Source organism: Neltuma alba, unplaced genomic scaffold (assembly GCF_004799145.2).
Source record: "Neltuma alba isolate B1F8T4 unplaced genomic scaffold, ASM479914v2 tig00006398_pilon, whole genome shotgun sequence".
NCBI lineage: Eukaryota > Viridiplantae > Streptophyta > Magnoliopsida > Fabales > Fabaceae > Neltuma > Neltuma alba.
The window spans coordinates 62,278-78,780 of record NW_021634451.1 but is presented as its reverse complement, the minus strand read 5'-3'; the positions used below and the strand labels follow the sequence as shown (position 1 = coordinate 78,780).

At 34.5% G+C, this 16,503-nt stretch overlaps 1 protein-coding gene and 1 long non-coding RNA gene across 3 annotated transcripts; both read left to right on the top strand.

Moving 5' to 3' along the window:
• Positions 1-7,501: 7,501 nt before the first annotated feature.
• LOC114750247 (protein PHYLLO, chloroplastic-like) lies at positions 7,502-8,936 on the top strand. The gene is made up of 4 exons (XM_028938820.1): positions 7,502-7,599; positions 7,749-7,881; positions 8,572-8,718; positions 8,857-8,936. Exons 1-4 carry the CDS (start codon positions 7,502-7,504, stop codon positions 8,872-8,874), a joined length of 396 nt encoding a protein of 131 aa, XP_028794653.1. The 3' UTR covers positions 8,875-8,936.
• Positions 8,937-13,547: 4,611 nt separating this feature from the next.
• Positions 13,548-16,125, top strand: LOC114750253 (uncharacterized). 2 transcript variants are annotated; one of them, XR_003740634.1, is made up of 3 exons: positions 13,548-13,943; positions 14,313-15,930; positions 15,960-16,125. It is a non-coding gene; the product is annotated as an uncharacterized LOC114750253 (long non-coding RNA). The 2 variants fall into 2 exon arrangements; XR_003740633.1 differs by having other exon boundaries at positions 13,548-15,930.
• The last annotated feature ends 378 nt before the right edge of the window (positions 16,126-16,503 follow it).

The following is a 16,503-nucleotide window of genomic DNA, read 5'->3' as shown; positions in this document are numbered from 1 at the left end:
TGGAGAAAGTAAACACAGTTTGAATCCTACCTTGCATATGTTTATTAAAGGCCAAGCAGCGGCATTAATTCAAAGTTTGTGAGAAATTTAATGATCTGATAGACATAAATTATTCGTGAGCTTGATATATATAGATTTATATAGCTAATAAACTAAAAACTCTCCCGTGATTTGGTAAAAGAGGGGGGGGGGGGGAAGGAAAAAGAAAAGAAAAGGAACAACTCGTAGAATTATATATGCATGATTTGCACATCAATTTTGCAGATAGATTCTCAGCCGCCAGAAAGCTATCCTTTTTTACTGTTTTCTTTTTATCTTTTTCCGAACGCATCAGTCGGACGAAACAAAACAATGGTATCAAAGCCGAACTCGTACACAAATTAAGGATACAAGGTTTTAATATCCAAATGACAGTAAATCCTTCTCTTCCGCCGTAACCCAAGGCCTGAGACCTTTCCAAATGTGAAAAAAAAAAAAAAACAAATACAAGGTTCAATATGTGAAAAAAATTTAAAATTATGTGCAGCCAAGTTTACGGAGTGTTTCGTGAAGAGTTGAAGTTGAACTCATATCGTTCACTAAAAAAAAAAAAAAGGGACAAACCTTTTCATAGCAATATGATTTTTTTTCTTTGTTTTTTTTTAAAGATAGTTTGAAGTGAAAAACCACGTGAGGGATTCCTGTACGGGGCAATGTTTTTTCCCGGTGAGCCAAAGGGTATCACTTCTTGGTTTCAAAGCCTGGGATATGATGGAAGAGATAGATGGATTTCAAAGCTGTACTTATTAGCGGAGATTTTAACTGTGTTTGTTTTAATCTAACGGCAGGGGCTAATGGATCTAACGGCAGAAAATTAAAGGACTCAATAAAAAGGAAAAAAAAAGCTTAGGGACCTGATTTAAAATTGATAAAAATTATAAGAACATCTAAATTAGTTTTCTCTAAAATTTATGTTATATTTTGAACCCAATGGAGTAATATTTAGCTAGCTATGATTGCATCAATGGATAATTATTATATTTGTTTGTGAGAAGAAATTTAAATTTTTGTTATTATTTTTGTGGTTGGCAGAAATATACACGTCGATTAAATTTATTTACTTAATATCATTTACAGGGAATAATCTGCGGAACAAGGTATATTTTTTAAACTCTTTTATTTCTTTCTCTTTCCAAATGCTTCAAATTATGCTATATCATTTTGGGTCAACTGATTCAGACGGACTCAAGAGAAAGTGAGACAATGTTATTTCTCATTATTATTGGAAAAAAATATGTGGGAGTACTAACCAAGATAATTAATGATGAAACCGCACGGACAAGGACAGCAGCCATTTGAACAAAATATGTACTAAAGAGGCAAAAGACGGTTCAGGCAAACCGCCCGTACCACATTGATGCATGTTCAGATTGCCCTTTTGCTGCTTTCTTTTCCTCTTTTTTCCTCATTTATGTGAAGTCGGATGACACGTACCATCGTGTCAAAGCCGAACTCCTTTATTTCCATAATATATTAAAGCCCATAACCTTAGTACAGAAACTAACAGTAAAGCAGGATACAAGGTTTCAAGATTCCAATGACAGTAAATATAAGTAAACGTTAAATGGAGATATGCATGAAGTAGGTGATAGCAAGGCATAACCTTACTCTCCATTTTCAGGGTCCTTCGTCCTTCTTCATCTTGTCTCCTCGGAAGTGGGCCAAACCATACATGGTAAGCGGAACCAGAGTAGCCAACCAACAGAGGATGGGGATCCATTTAAGGGATACAGGTAAGTAACAACCAAGAAGAACATAATAGGAAAACATCATCAAAGCAGCTCCTGATAAGAGAATGAAAGTGGAACTGTTTCTGTAAGTCTTCCTTAGCAGAAAACCGTTCCACAGCAAAGCTGTGGCAAATGAGAGTACAATCACGACTATGCGTATCTCGGTTGTTTTAACTAGTGAGCTACCAGAGAGGACGAGGCCGAGTCCCATGGGAAAGGCAAGACCCAGTAAATGCTTCCCGATATCCCGCTTATCCACGATCTCCATCACTTCCAGGAACTTACTTGTGTCCCTTCTACTTGTCTCATCAGCTGATGAAGAGTTCTGTTGACATGGAGGGGAAGAAAGCCGGTCTTTACTGGCTTCTATGGATTCTGATTCTGCATTATCAGAAGCGCTCTTCTGTAGAGCTGATTCTGGGTGTTTGTCTTTAGGGTCGTTAAAAGGAGGAGGAGGAAGAGTATATGAACTCATCTGGATTGTAGAAGGGAAAAGTAGGGAGAAAGTTGAACCATGCGAATAAAACTGAGAGAGCAAAGTGATTTATATAGCCATCGAAACCATCTTCTTCCCTTCCCAGCATCTTTCTTTTCTCTTCCTTTTTTAACTATTAAATTAATATATTTCAAAACTATTTATAAAATAATTTTAAAAATATTTAGTATATTTAAACTATTAAAATTAAATTGTAATAGAATTTATTATTTATTATTTATTTATTTTATAATTTAATAATAATTTTAAAAAGATAAAATATTAACCTAATAGTTAAAAAAAGAGAAAAAAAGAGAGCAAGGGCGTGGGATGTCAAATTATGGGCATTATTTATTTATTTATTTATTTTTACCGGACAGCAACGCGGAATCGCGGTCAGATGCCACAATTATTTCCTATGCCAAAAGTGGCACATATGTGGCACATTTACTTTTCATTTTGGCAAAACCCCACATTGCATATTGTACTCTTTATTTTGGCACATTTGACAACGTCACATTGGCACATTATTTTGGGAGAAGTGCAGACACATTGGTACATTTACTGAGAAGCAACGCCTAGCATCTATCTCAGCGACGAAGGGTGGGAATAATTTCGCGGCCCAGAAACATTATTCTTTTAAGTAGGAAAATAAACCAGACGGAATTGCTTCTTTTACTTTGTATCCCAAAAAAAAAAAAAGGCTTCTTTTACTCCTATCTATAAATTTTAAATTTAGCGAGATATATGCTTTACTTTATAAACTTTAAATTTTGATTTGTTTTAATATTTAGTATTTTTTTTAAATTTATTCTTAATTATCTATTCTCTTTTGTTTTTGTAATATCTTTTTTTTATCATATTTTTCACATATTCTCTTTCATTCTTTTTATTTATTTATTATAAAGACATATTTAAACTTATTTATTATTTTTATGTATTTATATTCTTAGGCCGCCTTTTAAGTACTGTTTTAATATTACGTATTTTATTTATATTCTCTTTCACATATTTTAACGTATTTATTTCTGATAAAAAAAAACATATTTATTATTTTTAACTAATTTAAACTTATTGTACGGATTATTTTCTTAGGCCGCCTTTTAAGTGCTGTTTTTTTTTCAATCTGAAAAATATAAAGAATTTGAGATATTAAAAAAATATTATTTTCAATGAAAATTTTATTTTTCATATTCGTTAAAAGTGACATATTGATTTTATGCAAAATGATAGCTTTAGATTTCTTTTATATCAGAATTATTTTCTCTTTTTTATTTTCCTTTGTCTCAGCCGCCAATCCAATCCCCTCCCTCTTCTGGTCAACCTACCTCTTTGTGGTCATCAATCTGACGTGTTTTAATAGTTGACAAATTTCTCTAAAATATTCTTTTCTCACTTGAAGATACGACAGTCAGTGAAGTCGAATGGCGATAATCAGCATAACGAAGGATCTGGATCTTCTCAGTGTCCTTATTTTCAGCGGCCCTCAGGAGCTTAAAATCACATCCTTATAATCTCAACCGTTTGTTTATTTTCAGCTTTCAGCCAAATTCCTGGCCATCTGAGAAGACAGTGCTTGATGCCTTTAACCGTGCTCGACAACGACAGCTCATGCTCATCATAAACTATTGTCGGACCACTATGGCTTTGCGCAAAACAGTCTCATCATTTCATTCATGCCTGCATTAACTTCAAGAAACATTCTAAATAAATAAAAATTTAAATATGGATGAAGCTATTATACTTCCAGACAAAGCCAAAGAGTAAACAATAGGAATGAGATATACAAGACAAGTTTCGTGGCATTGCACTGTCAATTTTTTTTAACCCAGAACTTCATTTCTTTTTAAAATAAAAAATGACATTGGCTATGAAAAAAATTCGAAAAAGATACCATCTTTCATACAAGCAATTAGTTATTTTCATCTTCCTTTGCCTCTTGGAATGAAGACTCTGATTGTTGAACCCCTCTCCTCAAAATTGGTAACTCCTCGACTTGGACTACCTCTAAAATGAGGGAGATGGAGAAAATAAGAGGAATGAAGACTCTGATTGTTCATTTTGTCTCGACTCCGAAGGTAGCTTTTGGCTCATTGCTGAAAGGTGGCTTTTCAGCGCACAATTTTTGGGGACACAGTCAGCCCTCAGTCCTTTTTATTTCACTTTGAGATTAAAGAAACTAATGATAGAGATATGTCTTTTCAAATCTGTTATCCTTTTTAATGTTGCTGATGGAGGGCTCGATTTTGTCGTGCAGTAGCGCTATTTATATGGGCAAAATGGGGATAATCTGTGTGCCACAGGGTTCATTCTACCTTTTAACTCCTCAACTTATTTCATCTTTCACAACTTCTCTGAGAAAATGATTTTAAAAAAAGTTAAAAATTATTAAATACTAAATAATAAATGTGAACACAAATTTGTTATCATTTCAAAATTTAATATTGTCAACACTAAATAAAATATTATTATCAAACTTGATTTAAAATTCAGTAATTTTTAGCTTTTTCTTTTGTTATTTTTTCACTTTCTATTGACTCTCAATAAAATATTCACACTATACTACATCTTGTCTTAATTATAAAATTTTACTTATAAATAAAAAATAGATCTTATAATTAAAATCGGAAATAGTATTCGAAGTTGCAATGGGAGATGGCGAGATGCATCGATCTTTTGATACACCTTGCTCCATGTGCTATGTCTGAGTTTAATCGCCACACCCACACTGTTTCCCAATGTAACGTTATCTCTGTGAAGAAAATTCTTAAAAAAATACTTTTAAATTTTAAAATTTTAAATCAGTATTATTTATTATATTTTAATAATAATTAACTACACTTAACTTGACAAGCAAATAAAAACACAATTTTATAATACTTTTTTATTTGGGATTTTGACATTCAATAATTTGTTTGGGGGGAGATTTTCCCCCCATCCCTCTTTTACTATTCGTGTCACGGTCCCTTGTTTTTTCCTTTTTTCATGATAAGATCAACCTTTGAACGGTTTAGATTTACTTTTCTACAAAATATTTTTATTTCATTTAGAAATAATTAATATGCAAGTTTTTATAGTTTTAACCGGTTTTTAATCATACCCCTGTATTTTTTTTTATCAGGTCCTTATAATTTCACATGTTTTTATTCAGGTCTTTATGATTTTTTTTTAATCAGATCCTTATTGTTTACTTTATTTTTGATTAGGTCCTTATAGTTTTTATTTTTTATTTTATAAATAATAATATTCTGTAAATAATAAATTATTATAATAATCTTATGTTAATATTCTTTTAAATTTTAAGTTAAACATATATATTATTTATTTTTCAATTCTGATTTTTATAATTATAAAATTCCAATTATAATAATAAAATTTTCTAAAATCAGAATATAATTATAAATAATTTATATTTAAGTATAATTTATTATTCTGATTAATTATTAATTAGCAAAAAATTATATTAATTATTTTTTCCAATTATATAATTACTAATTTAAAAATAAAATTAATTTTAAAGAATAAAGTTAACAAATAATTTTATTAAAACCACAAAGGACATAATTAAAAAATAATAGGTGAAACTATAAGAACTTGATAAAAAAAATAAAGGGGCATAATTAAAAACAAGTAAAAGTAAAAGAATTTAATAAAAAAATTCTTATAGGGACCTAATTAAAAATTAGATAAAACTATAATAACCTGAAGATTAATTATTCCTTTCATTTATTAGAGTTTTAAACTATTTGTTTTTGGAATACAAACGGAAAAACAACAAAACAACAAGAATCAAGTTTCCTTTATCAATCTTCCTCTAAATCTTAAACCATTTTATATCAAGTTTTAATAGTTTGAATTTAATTACTTATTTTTCTTTTAATTATTTAATGTTTTGATAATAATTTTAAGGTTGAGGTCTATTTTTGTCCTCAAAATTTTTAGGAGCTATATTATCCATAAGTTTTTTTTCGAGGCAATGTCATTCTAGAAGTGTTAAAATAGGAGTAACATCGCTCTGCTTTAATAGATCCAAACAGTCAAATATAGCGGACCAATTATGTTGATGTGGCGCGTACATATAGGATCCAGCTCAGATTTTTTTTTCCACCTTAGATTTACAAGAAATTGGCTTGAACCTTATCTAAAGCTTGCTATAGCCTCTCTTTTCAGCCTCCTGATCTTGGCCATCATATTTAAAAAAAACTACAAATAGGCTAACATGCAGAGGTCCTCAAAATGCCAAAAATATGCATTTACAGAAAACAGGCCATAATAATATAAATAAATTCAAAATTATAATACAAAATTCAAAATTATCTAAAATACAACATACAAACTCAGATAATCTAATCAATCAATAAGATAATACCACATGCAACAATAGAACAATTTTTTATCACAATTACAATAATTTAGAACAAATAAAAGTATAGCTATCAATGGCAAATCATCAAAATTTTAAAATAATTTCTCCTTCTTGATCAAACAACTTCAAAAGAAAAAATCAAATATATAATATTATATCATAACACAATTTAATAAGTGAAAAGAATGAGAAATGTTCAAAGTTTAATGTTTGTGAGCGATTCTATACTCGCTGTATATTGTTACGTACGTGCATCTGCCTAAATTAAGCATTTTAAAAAATTTACAAAATAAAAAATTCATATAATTCATACAGATAGCCATTTCATCAAACACCATAACTACTACAAGAAAATATTTAAAACCACTCATTATTCTTCATAACTCATAGATATCATGAAAACATAAATCTAAATAATAGAAAATCAAAAACTCCTCAATTCCATTCTATTGATTATACATGCATTTGCCTTACCCACAAGTTACTTAAAAATCTAAATTACAATACAATCACAAGCTAGACTCCTAATTCCAACAGTTCATCAAACAACAATAAGCAACATATATGATCAATTAATCTTTAAAAAGACATCATACTTACTTATAAGTGAAGAATGCAAAATGAAGAGAGCTACAGACTACCAACAAGTGAGCTACAAACACACAAAAAAATGTGAATGAAAAAAAATACTTTGGGTCGGGGTTACGAGAAGTTGGACGTCAGGTGGGGATAGGGGAGTGGGGTTTGGTCGGGGTGGCGGGGTCATCCAAGGGTGGGGGGGATTGGTGGGCGTGGGGTCGGGGGGTGTCCACAGGGTGGGGGGGGGGGGGGGGGAGTGGGGACACAGTGGGAGGGCCACTTGAAGGCGTATGGGGGACAGGGGGGCCGGGGATGGGGACGGCGATGTGGGGGATGAGGAGAGAGTGTGCTGTTTTGGAGATAGGGGTGGTGTCGTGGGTGGGGAGATTGAAGAGAATGAAGAATGAAAGGTGTTTTGTGAGGAATGTGGATGGAAAAGAAAAAAAAAAAAGGAGCCATATTCGTGTGGTGGGGCGAATATGGATGCACATATTCGTCTGGTCAACATATAAGCACATATTCGTCTGGTGGGAATATGTGCTCCTCTTGAGAGCCATAGGGCAAATCTGGAAGATGCAGAAAATCAGCTTAGGTTTCTTATGCATGCCATGAAAGGGGTTAAAATTAGTTGCTTCTTATCTCTACTGAAGGGCTCGTTTTCGCGTTGGATATGGAATGAGTTGGGTATTTTGGTAAGTTGTCTAATCTGCATTGCGTATATAATTAAAGGTATAAAGCTGTTCCTGGACCAATTCATAACGGCTTAAGCTTTTAGGTGACCTAGGTCCTTGACAATATATAAAACTTCTCACTGCCTCCATTCTCTCCTCAAATCAGAGGGGACCATGGGGAAGTTCCTGAGTGGGATAGTTATGCTCAAGGACCCGTTAAGCAATAGTACAAAAGGTGACAAGGTCGGGCTGGGCAAATTCTGAATCCGATTGTATTGGCCAGGTCAGACTTGACCTGCATCCACTATAATCTAAGTGGAAGCTTCTTGGATTATTTAAACCCTTGCATGATGATAATCCTCTTCAAAATTAAATGTCAGCAATGACAATATTGATGTGCCTGTACTTTGTCCATAGTTCATGCTCCTTGTCCTTTGGGCATTTGTGGGAGAAGGCTTGTTGGATTTATAAGCCACTCCTGGACCTACATCTAACAAGTAAAACCATTTAGCGAACTGGTTCCTGGACAATACAATATCAATTTGTGACGTGAACAGGAAAAATGTTTAATATATCATATAGTTCTAAAGTTCTAGCCTTACTTATTTCTAAGGAAGTTACTTTTGTTGGATGTAGCAACTGTTTTGTTGTTTAAAAATCTCTGGCTTAGGTTGGTTTTTCATGTAACGAAGTTATAGTACTTGGATGCAGTCTTCTTCTATCTTTCCAAGTGTCAGATGTGGTTTGGAAATGGCCATCTTGAATGCTATAGCCAATGCAAGAGGGTCCAGTTTATTAGACATACTGCACTCCCAGACGAATGAAAAAGACAAATATCAAAGTTCAATGGAAGTTCAGGTTTGTGCTCCACTTGATTCCAATGGATCTCCGGCCGAAGTAGCTAACGTAGTTGCCGCGCTTGTTGAGGAAGGATACTCTGCAATTAAACTGAAGGTAAGTTAGTCTTGCAATGCTTGTCTGTTTCATACGCTGCAGCTCTTTGCTGCATGCTAAGTGGGCTGGTAAGAATTTAGAAGATGAAAGGCCAGTAAGTTGTAATGGTATTACAGGTGGCTTGATGGGGCGACCCTATTCACTCTGCTCTAATTATACAAGAAGTGAGAAAGAAAGTTGGTTGCCACATTGACATCCGTGCAGATGTAAACCGAAGATGGACTTATGAAGAAGCCATGGAATTCAGCTCTTTTGTGAAGGACTGTGGGCTGCAGTATATTGAGGTAGACTACAAAAACAGGACTCTTTTGGTAATACTAAGATTCACCATTCAGCTTTTGTTTTTGTTCCTCAACTTCCACTAAATTTTTTGTCTATGCATGTTTGGTATGGTATCAAACTGGATTTCTTAACTTCGTGACTAAATCCCTTTTGCAGGAGCCTGTTCAAGATGAAGATGACATGCTCAAGTTCTGTGAAGAAAGTGGCTTACATTCATGAAAATCATCTGGAACAGCTAGCGAAGTTTTCTCACACCAGAATAGTGGCTGTTGTGAGTAGACGTGCATTTTCCTTCAACATATGTTGTATAGTTATGCATTTCTTACCAAATAAAAATAGTAAAATAACGGTCTTGAATTTTTTTTTTCATATAGGAGAAATCTAACTTGCGTAAACAATATTATGTTTAAGGAAAAATTGTATATTAGGTCCTCTAACTTTGATGCAGGTTTCATTTTAGTCTGAGAAATCTGACATGATTTTTAAATAAAATTAAAGTATTAAAGTGAAATGTGAGAAATCTAACCTGCGTAAGTAATTAGGAAAATTATGGCCTTATCTTAAAATACTAACATGATTTTTAATAAAATTAAAGTATTAAAGTGAAATGTACCTCATAGTTAAGAGATCAAAGATTCATTTTTGCCTATGTTTAAATGCAGGGAGCAGAACTTCTATTCAAGGTTCTTCAAAAATTTTAAATACTCCCTAAAAAAGTTCCCCTAAAATGGCATGAGGTGACAAGTGCAGAGACAATTAGGAATAATACATTGATGATATCATCAATATAAAATGGCAACTCTTTTGTTTATCTTAGACTTGCAATTCTTTCAGGTTTTCAAGCCAAGCATTGTTGGTGGATATGAGAATGCAGCGTTAATTGCCCGATGGGCTCAGCAGCTGGGAAAGATGGCTGTTATCAGTGCTGCATTTGAAAGCAGTCTAAGTTTGTCTGCATATGTGCAGTTCTCTTATTATATTGATATGCAAAATGCAAGTAGATTCAGTGTCAAACAAGAAGGTGGTCCCGTCTGTAGATCATGGTCTGGGAACCTTTCATTGGCTTAAGGAAGACATAACGGCTAATCCCGTTTTAATAGGCCGTAATCCACAGGGTAAATTTATTGAAGCATCAGTGGCTGATGCTAGACGACTGTTAAAGAATTTTCGAGTCAACCAGAATGTGATCAATAATGTTGTAACCGAGGAGCAAGTTCGTGCGTACCAAATGACTGTAGAGCTTGACAATGTCTCTTGTCTCTTTCGAGTTCAAGAGATTGGACAAAAGAATGATGTAAGTATAGCAGTTTCCATAGATATTGCTAATAGCCTTGGTTCAATTTCCTTGAGATATTGAGCATAAAGTAAGTTGTAGCATATATTCCAACTTTAATCAATGGAACAAGCGGATGCAAATGAATAGGTATTGCTTTTTGTTCACTTTCTATTCCTTTCATAAGCTTCCTTGTGCTGCAAGAGCTTAAATTGATAGGAGCAAGCCAAACAATGCGTACTAAATAAAACATGCTAGGTTCCTTGAATGAATGGACTGGTAGTATGGGTATATTTTTTATCTATGCCTTGCGACTTTACTTTCTCACAGGCTGAATGGGATACACATTTCATGTTGTTTGGTGAGTCTACAGCCTAGTGTTAGGCCCAATTTCCTAGTTGGTTTGTTGGTATGATTTATTTCCATTCTTAAGAGGATCACATTAGGGTCATATTTTCAGATTTTGCTTGCTATGATTTTCCTAATTTGTTTTCCAGATTTTTCTCCTGGATTTTCTGATCAAATCAGTTAGCTTTTGTGGCTCCTAATTTTTATTAGCATTTTGTTCAATATGATTGAATATCTGAACAGAGTTTCTGGAAAATTTACATGATATTATTAGAGAACTAGAAAGAAAAAGGTTTTACTGCCATAAAAGATCGTCGGATATGAGGTCTCTGAAGTTCAAGAGTACAATGAAGGGAAAAAAGTGAAGGACTTGAGGCCCCTAAGACATGAAGAATGCATGTTCAAGCACATAAAATTGGATTCAATTGATAACTGAACTCAGAAAGAGTGAATCGGGTCCAGTTACTTTTTTTTTTGGGGTGGGGGGGGGGGGTATCGAAGAATGGAACCCACATCTAAAAGTTATAAGAAAAACGAAGGGTATGCAAGCTTGTAGTAATCCTAACCAAATAGCTTAAGCCATTTTAGTAAAATGGACAAGTGCAAGCACACGCCTATACAAAAGTTGATAATGCTAAAATTTCTTTGAATATGGGTAACATGCTCTATCTTTGTAGATCAATACAGCCCTTTATGACGTACATCTTTTTCCTGATAACTGATTGTATCTTTTCAATTTCTAAGATGTAATTTATGAGATGATTGTTCGATTGTCTTCAAACAAATTAAAACCTAGTAATAGGGACATAGCTTACCTGCAAGCAAACTTCGATTTTCATGTTGATGCTGATTCAATCTGATTGATCCCATTTAGGATAATGTTCTGGCATTTCTTCCTGGTTTTCTTGGGACTGGCGATGACTGGATTGCTATCATGAAGGCTATATCAGGATCAGCAAGGTGCATCTCGGTCGATCTTCCTGGTCATGGACAATCAATAATAAACACCGTAAAAATTCCTGGACAGGAACCGTGTTTATCTCTGGGGATAATTTCTGGTTTATTACATAAGCTGATCCATCATGTCACGCCAGCAAAGGTTACTCTAGTTGGGTATTCAATGGGAGCAAGGATTGCATTATACATGGCATTGAAATTTGGTTACAAGTTATGGGGCTATATCATATCTGGTGTTTTATTTCTCCAGAGTTGTTTGCGCGATTGATAATTTAAATCTTCATGAAGGCTAAAGGAGCTGTCCTACTATCCGGGAGCCCTGGGTTAAATGATGAATTGGCAAGGAAAATTCGTGCAGCTGAAGATGATTCCAGAGCATGCTTCATGGTTGCACATGGGCTGCAACTGTTTCTTGAATCCTGGTATGCAGGAGAGCTGTGGAGAAGGCAACTTGTTTGTTTTGAACATGCTCAGGCATTTTGCTGATCTTATTATACTGCTATCACTGTCCTTTTCTTCAATATTTTGAAATGACATTGTTTGAACAGCTTTCGAAGCCACCCTCTTTTCAATCGAATAATTGCAAGCCGCTCACAGCAACACGATGTGCAGAGTCTTGCAAAGATGCTGTCTGCCTTGAGCATAGAGAGGCAACCGTAAGCATATTCATCCTTGACTGACTATTCATTTAGTTAAATTTATTTTATATTTTGAATTGAAGGGAGTAATATTTGGCTAGCTATGATTGCATTGATGGATACTTATTAATATTTGTCTGAGAGAAGAAATTTAAAGTTTTTTTTATTTTATTTTTGTGGTTGGCAGAAATATACACATCGATTAAATTTATTTACTTAATATCATTTACAGGGAATAATCTGCGGAACAGGGTATATTTTGTAAACTCTTTTATTTCTCTCTCTCTTCCCAAATGCTTCAAATCATGCTATATCGTTTTGTGTCAACTGATTCAGACGGACTCAAACGAAAGTGAAACAATGTTATTGCTCATTATTATTGGAAAAAATATGTGGGAGTACTAACCAAGCTAATTAATGATGAAACCCCATGATAAACCCATATTTTACTATCCTAATTTGTGAGATTATTGGAGTTTTTAGTATGTTTTGTTGGTTAAATTGCATAAATCTTGGATATTCTGTGATTACATAATATTACAATATTTTATATGATTTTTGCAGGAGTAATGAGGAAAATTGCCAAATTTCAGAATTGAGTAAAAAGGACCAGCAGCCAGAATTACAATAAAGGACCAAGCAATTGACAAAATGACGGAGAGAACAATAGACCAATGTTATGCGTTTTACTTGAGAGAGAACCAGATTGGGAATTTCACCGGGTCATGAAGGATTCATCGGATTCACTCACTAGACACTGGAAGGGGATTTCGACATCACTCAAATCACTCTAACGATCGCCCTCTTCCTCCAGTCACTTCATCCGCCTCCACTGTCGCAACCGGAGATCACCTCCTACTCACTCCTTTCCCTCTCCATCTCCATCTCCCTCCATTCTACCTTCAATCACCGGCCTCTCTGATTCGATGACTAATTATCTTGTGGAGCTCAGTAGAGCTGCTGGACGATGAGAGGCTGAGTGCTTTCTGTTCTCCGAGAAGTGTAGCCGAGCTTGAGTCCACATGCTAAATAGGGAGTTTCCTTATTCTTAATTTCCAGTCTGGATCTGTAACTAGTTGGGCGAGTTGTTCTTCTATGTTGTAGCCTTCAGGAGTTGATAAAGAATTTTATGTCGCTGGATTTCTTTTTGAATCTGTTTAAGAATTAATAGAATGATAATTCGTTTGCAATATCGAGTTGAAATTGCTCTCTCTGATTTAGCATAGAATAAGGCTCTTCATTTCCTTTTTCCGCACTCACACCTATTGCTTCTGCACAAGTTTCCACTGATTTGTGTGATAATTCTAATGTTGATGTGCTGGTGGGAAATATTTCTTCTACTTCTGGAAATAATGAAGATGCTACTAATTTTAATGAGCTTGAGAAAGGTTCTTGTAGAGTTTTGACAGATTCTAAAGCTGTCATGAAGAATGGAACTATGGCTAGCTCTATAAGGAAGAGTGAGGAACCTAAAGAAGAAATTTCTAAGCAACCTAAAGGGATCAAGCTATTTGGTTTCAAAACAAGAAGAAGGCATAGATTAAAAAGGTTGAAGCAAAGGCCATTACACATCATGCCAACAATCCAAGAAAGTGAGGAGGAAGAGCAAACACTATCAATGGGGCTTGTTGGTAATTCTCTTGAACCTACTGGTTTCCATACTTGTGAATCCATGATTATTGACATTCCTTTTGAGCATGAATCTTCCATAGCTACAAATGATATGAGTGGTGATAAGTCTAATCATGAGCCCTCTTCTTGTGCTAATGACATTAATAGAGATGCTTTAGAACATGATGTGACCGAAACTAATTCTCTTGAGCATGATATGATAAAATCTGATCCAATTTCCTTTTCTTTTTTTTCTTCTCCCCTTGTTCATGTGAGAGTGATGTGTGTTGCATTGATTGCTTGTCAATTGATGGCCTCCTTTCCACCTCACATGCATTTTATTTTTACTTTTCTAATTCTTGTAGTGATCTTATTTCTTCTTTTTCTAGTAATGATGGTCTTGGGAAAGGCTTGTCTGATGATTTTGCAGAATTATATGAAGAGATTAACACCAGAATGCAAGCTGGAACTGAGAAAACTCGTGGAGGCAACAAGCTTAACCCTGAACACCATAATTGGAGAATAGAACATGTGCAGCAATGCCTATGGCGTCTTCAATTGTGCAATCTGAGGATTTCCAAGCTTTCTGCTCTATCAAAGAAGAAAAGCCCAGATCTGAAACTCATGAACCTAAGGGCCATTTTATTGACTCTATTAGCATTAATCCTTCTTTTACATGTCATGATAGTAATGAATGTTTGCATGAATATGATATATCATTCATTGATGAGTTACCTAGTGAATCTGCACTCAGAATTGAAAATTCCTTACATAGAAAAAACATTGATCTGCTTAGGCATACTAGAGCTAGTCTTGAGTGTTTCACATTCTTGCCACATGATAATAACCATGATCAAGGGTCTTTCTAGCCTATACTTTAATGTGACCTCACACCGGACATTAAGAAATTGTGTAGTATTGAATATGATCTCTTTAAATTTGCTTTTGGTCTAAGTGACTGTGTCTCTAATCTAAGTTGGAGTCCTAGGCACATTAATGATTCTATGCATGAGACCCTCTCATGTAACTTACCAAGAGATATACTTAAACATAAGCCACTTCATTTGGTTTATATGATTTCTCTTGATTGTATTAATGCTGTTTCTGGTCTTTTCTGGCAGAAACTTGATGGCATTGGATTCCAAGAGAGCCAACAGCAACCATATATCTTAGGACCGCCTCCAATTGATCCTGAACCTCCACCAAAGAAGGATGGTGAGAAACCCCAAGCCACATTGCTGAAATTCATGATTCTCATCCAGGATGAGAATTTCTGCTTCAAGAGCCTAAGGAGGTTTCGATTCTACGGTTGTCCCTTTCCTTCCCCTAATTTCTTGATTTACTTGAAATATATTATATATGGAATTGACTGTTTAACATAAGTGTGGGGGAGGGGACTGGTCTAGTAGTAAAAGTTTAGTGACATGGCTTAGGCTTGGCTCATTTCTCTTGCTCCTATTTGCTGTGCAAATTTGGTTTTCCCTATTCTGTTATTTCTTTTACATTGAGGACAATGTTTGTCTCACGTGTGGGGGGAATGTGTAATATTCTGATTGCTTTCATTGCTGTCATGGAATTTAATTGAACCTTGAACACATTCTTTTGAATACTGTTAAAGCTTGTTCAGGTTTGAATTGCTTGTTTAATCAATTAATTCTGGAAAATGTGCATCATGAATTAATTTTCTCATGCATTAAGTTCAATCCTCATGCAATTTATCCTTGGTGGGTGGATGTAGATGAATAAACCAGTTGGAAGGAAATTTTGGGCCTTAATTTATTCCTAAATTGTGTGTGATGCCATGTAGTTTGGTAACTTCCTGGAACTTGTCTCAATCCTTAATTCAAGACCACATGAGCTCTTGGAATTGTGAAGATGACAAGGGCATTTCATCCAAAACCCTTTTGACCCAAGCAGCAGCCTATACACATTAAATCCATTGCTTAAACCTTTGAACCCTTCACTATTCTTTCAATTTCATCCATAATTGATGAACCCTGCACATAAGTGAGTGAAGGATTTACGAAAAGGATGAGCTGAATTGAATCTGAGTTAGTTGTTTTCCTTTTAATGGTTGTATATTCGTTGATAATGATCTGTGCATGACTGGGACTGATTATGATCCCTTTTACTCTTGCTACTAGATTGCTACCATATAGAAAAAATATATTTTTGAAAAAAAAAAGAACCAAAAAAAAAAGAGAGAGGAAAAAGAAAGGATCCTGAAATGGGAAAAAAAAAAGAGAGGAAGAAATAAAATTTAAAAAAAAAAACAAAGAAAAAAAACAGAATTGAAAAAAAAATGGAGAAATAAAAGTTGATCGAGTGGCAAGAGTGAAGGAGTCCTTTCATATTAATTTTTATATTCATTTAGCTGTATTGAGTAACAAAATTTGATTTGTGCACAAGACTCTGAGCCTTGGACAGAACCATGATGCATGTGCAGTGTTCTATTAATCAACGGCATTCATTTCCATTTCCATCATTTGGCTTTTCCAACATTACAACCCTTGCAAAGACCCTTTGATTCACAAGACCTTGTAGCATATTAGTGGTGGAGATGTAGAATGGTTACAAGCC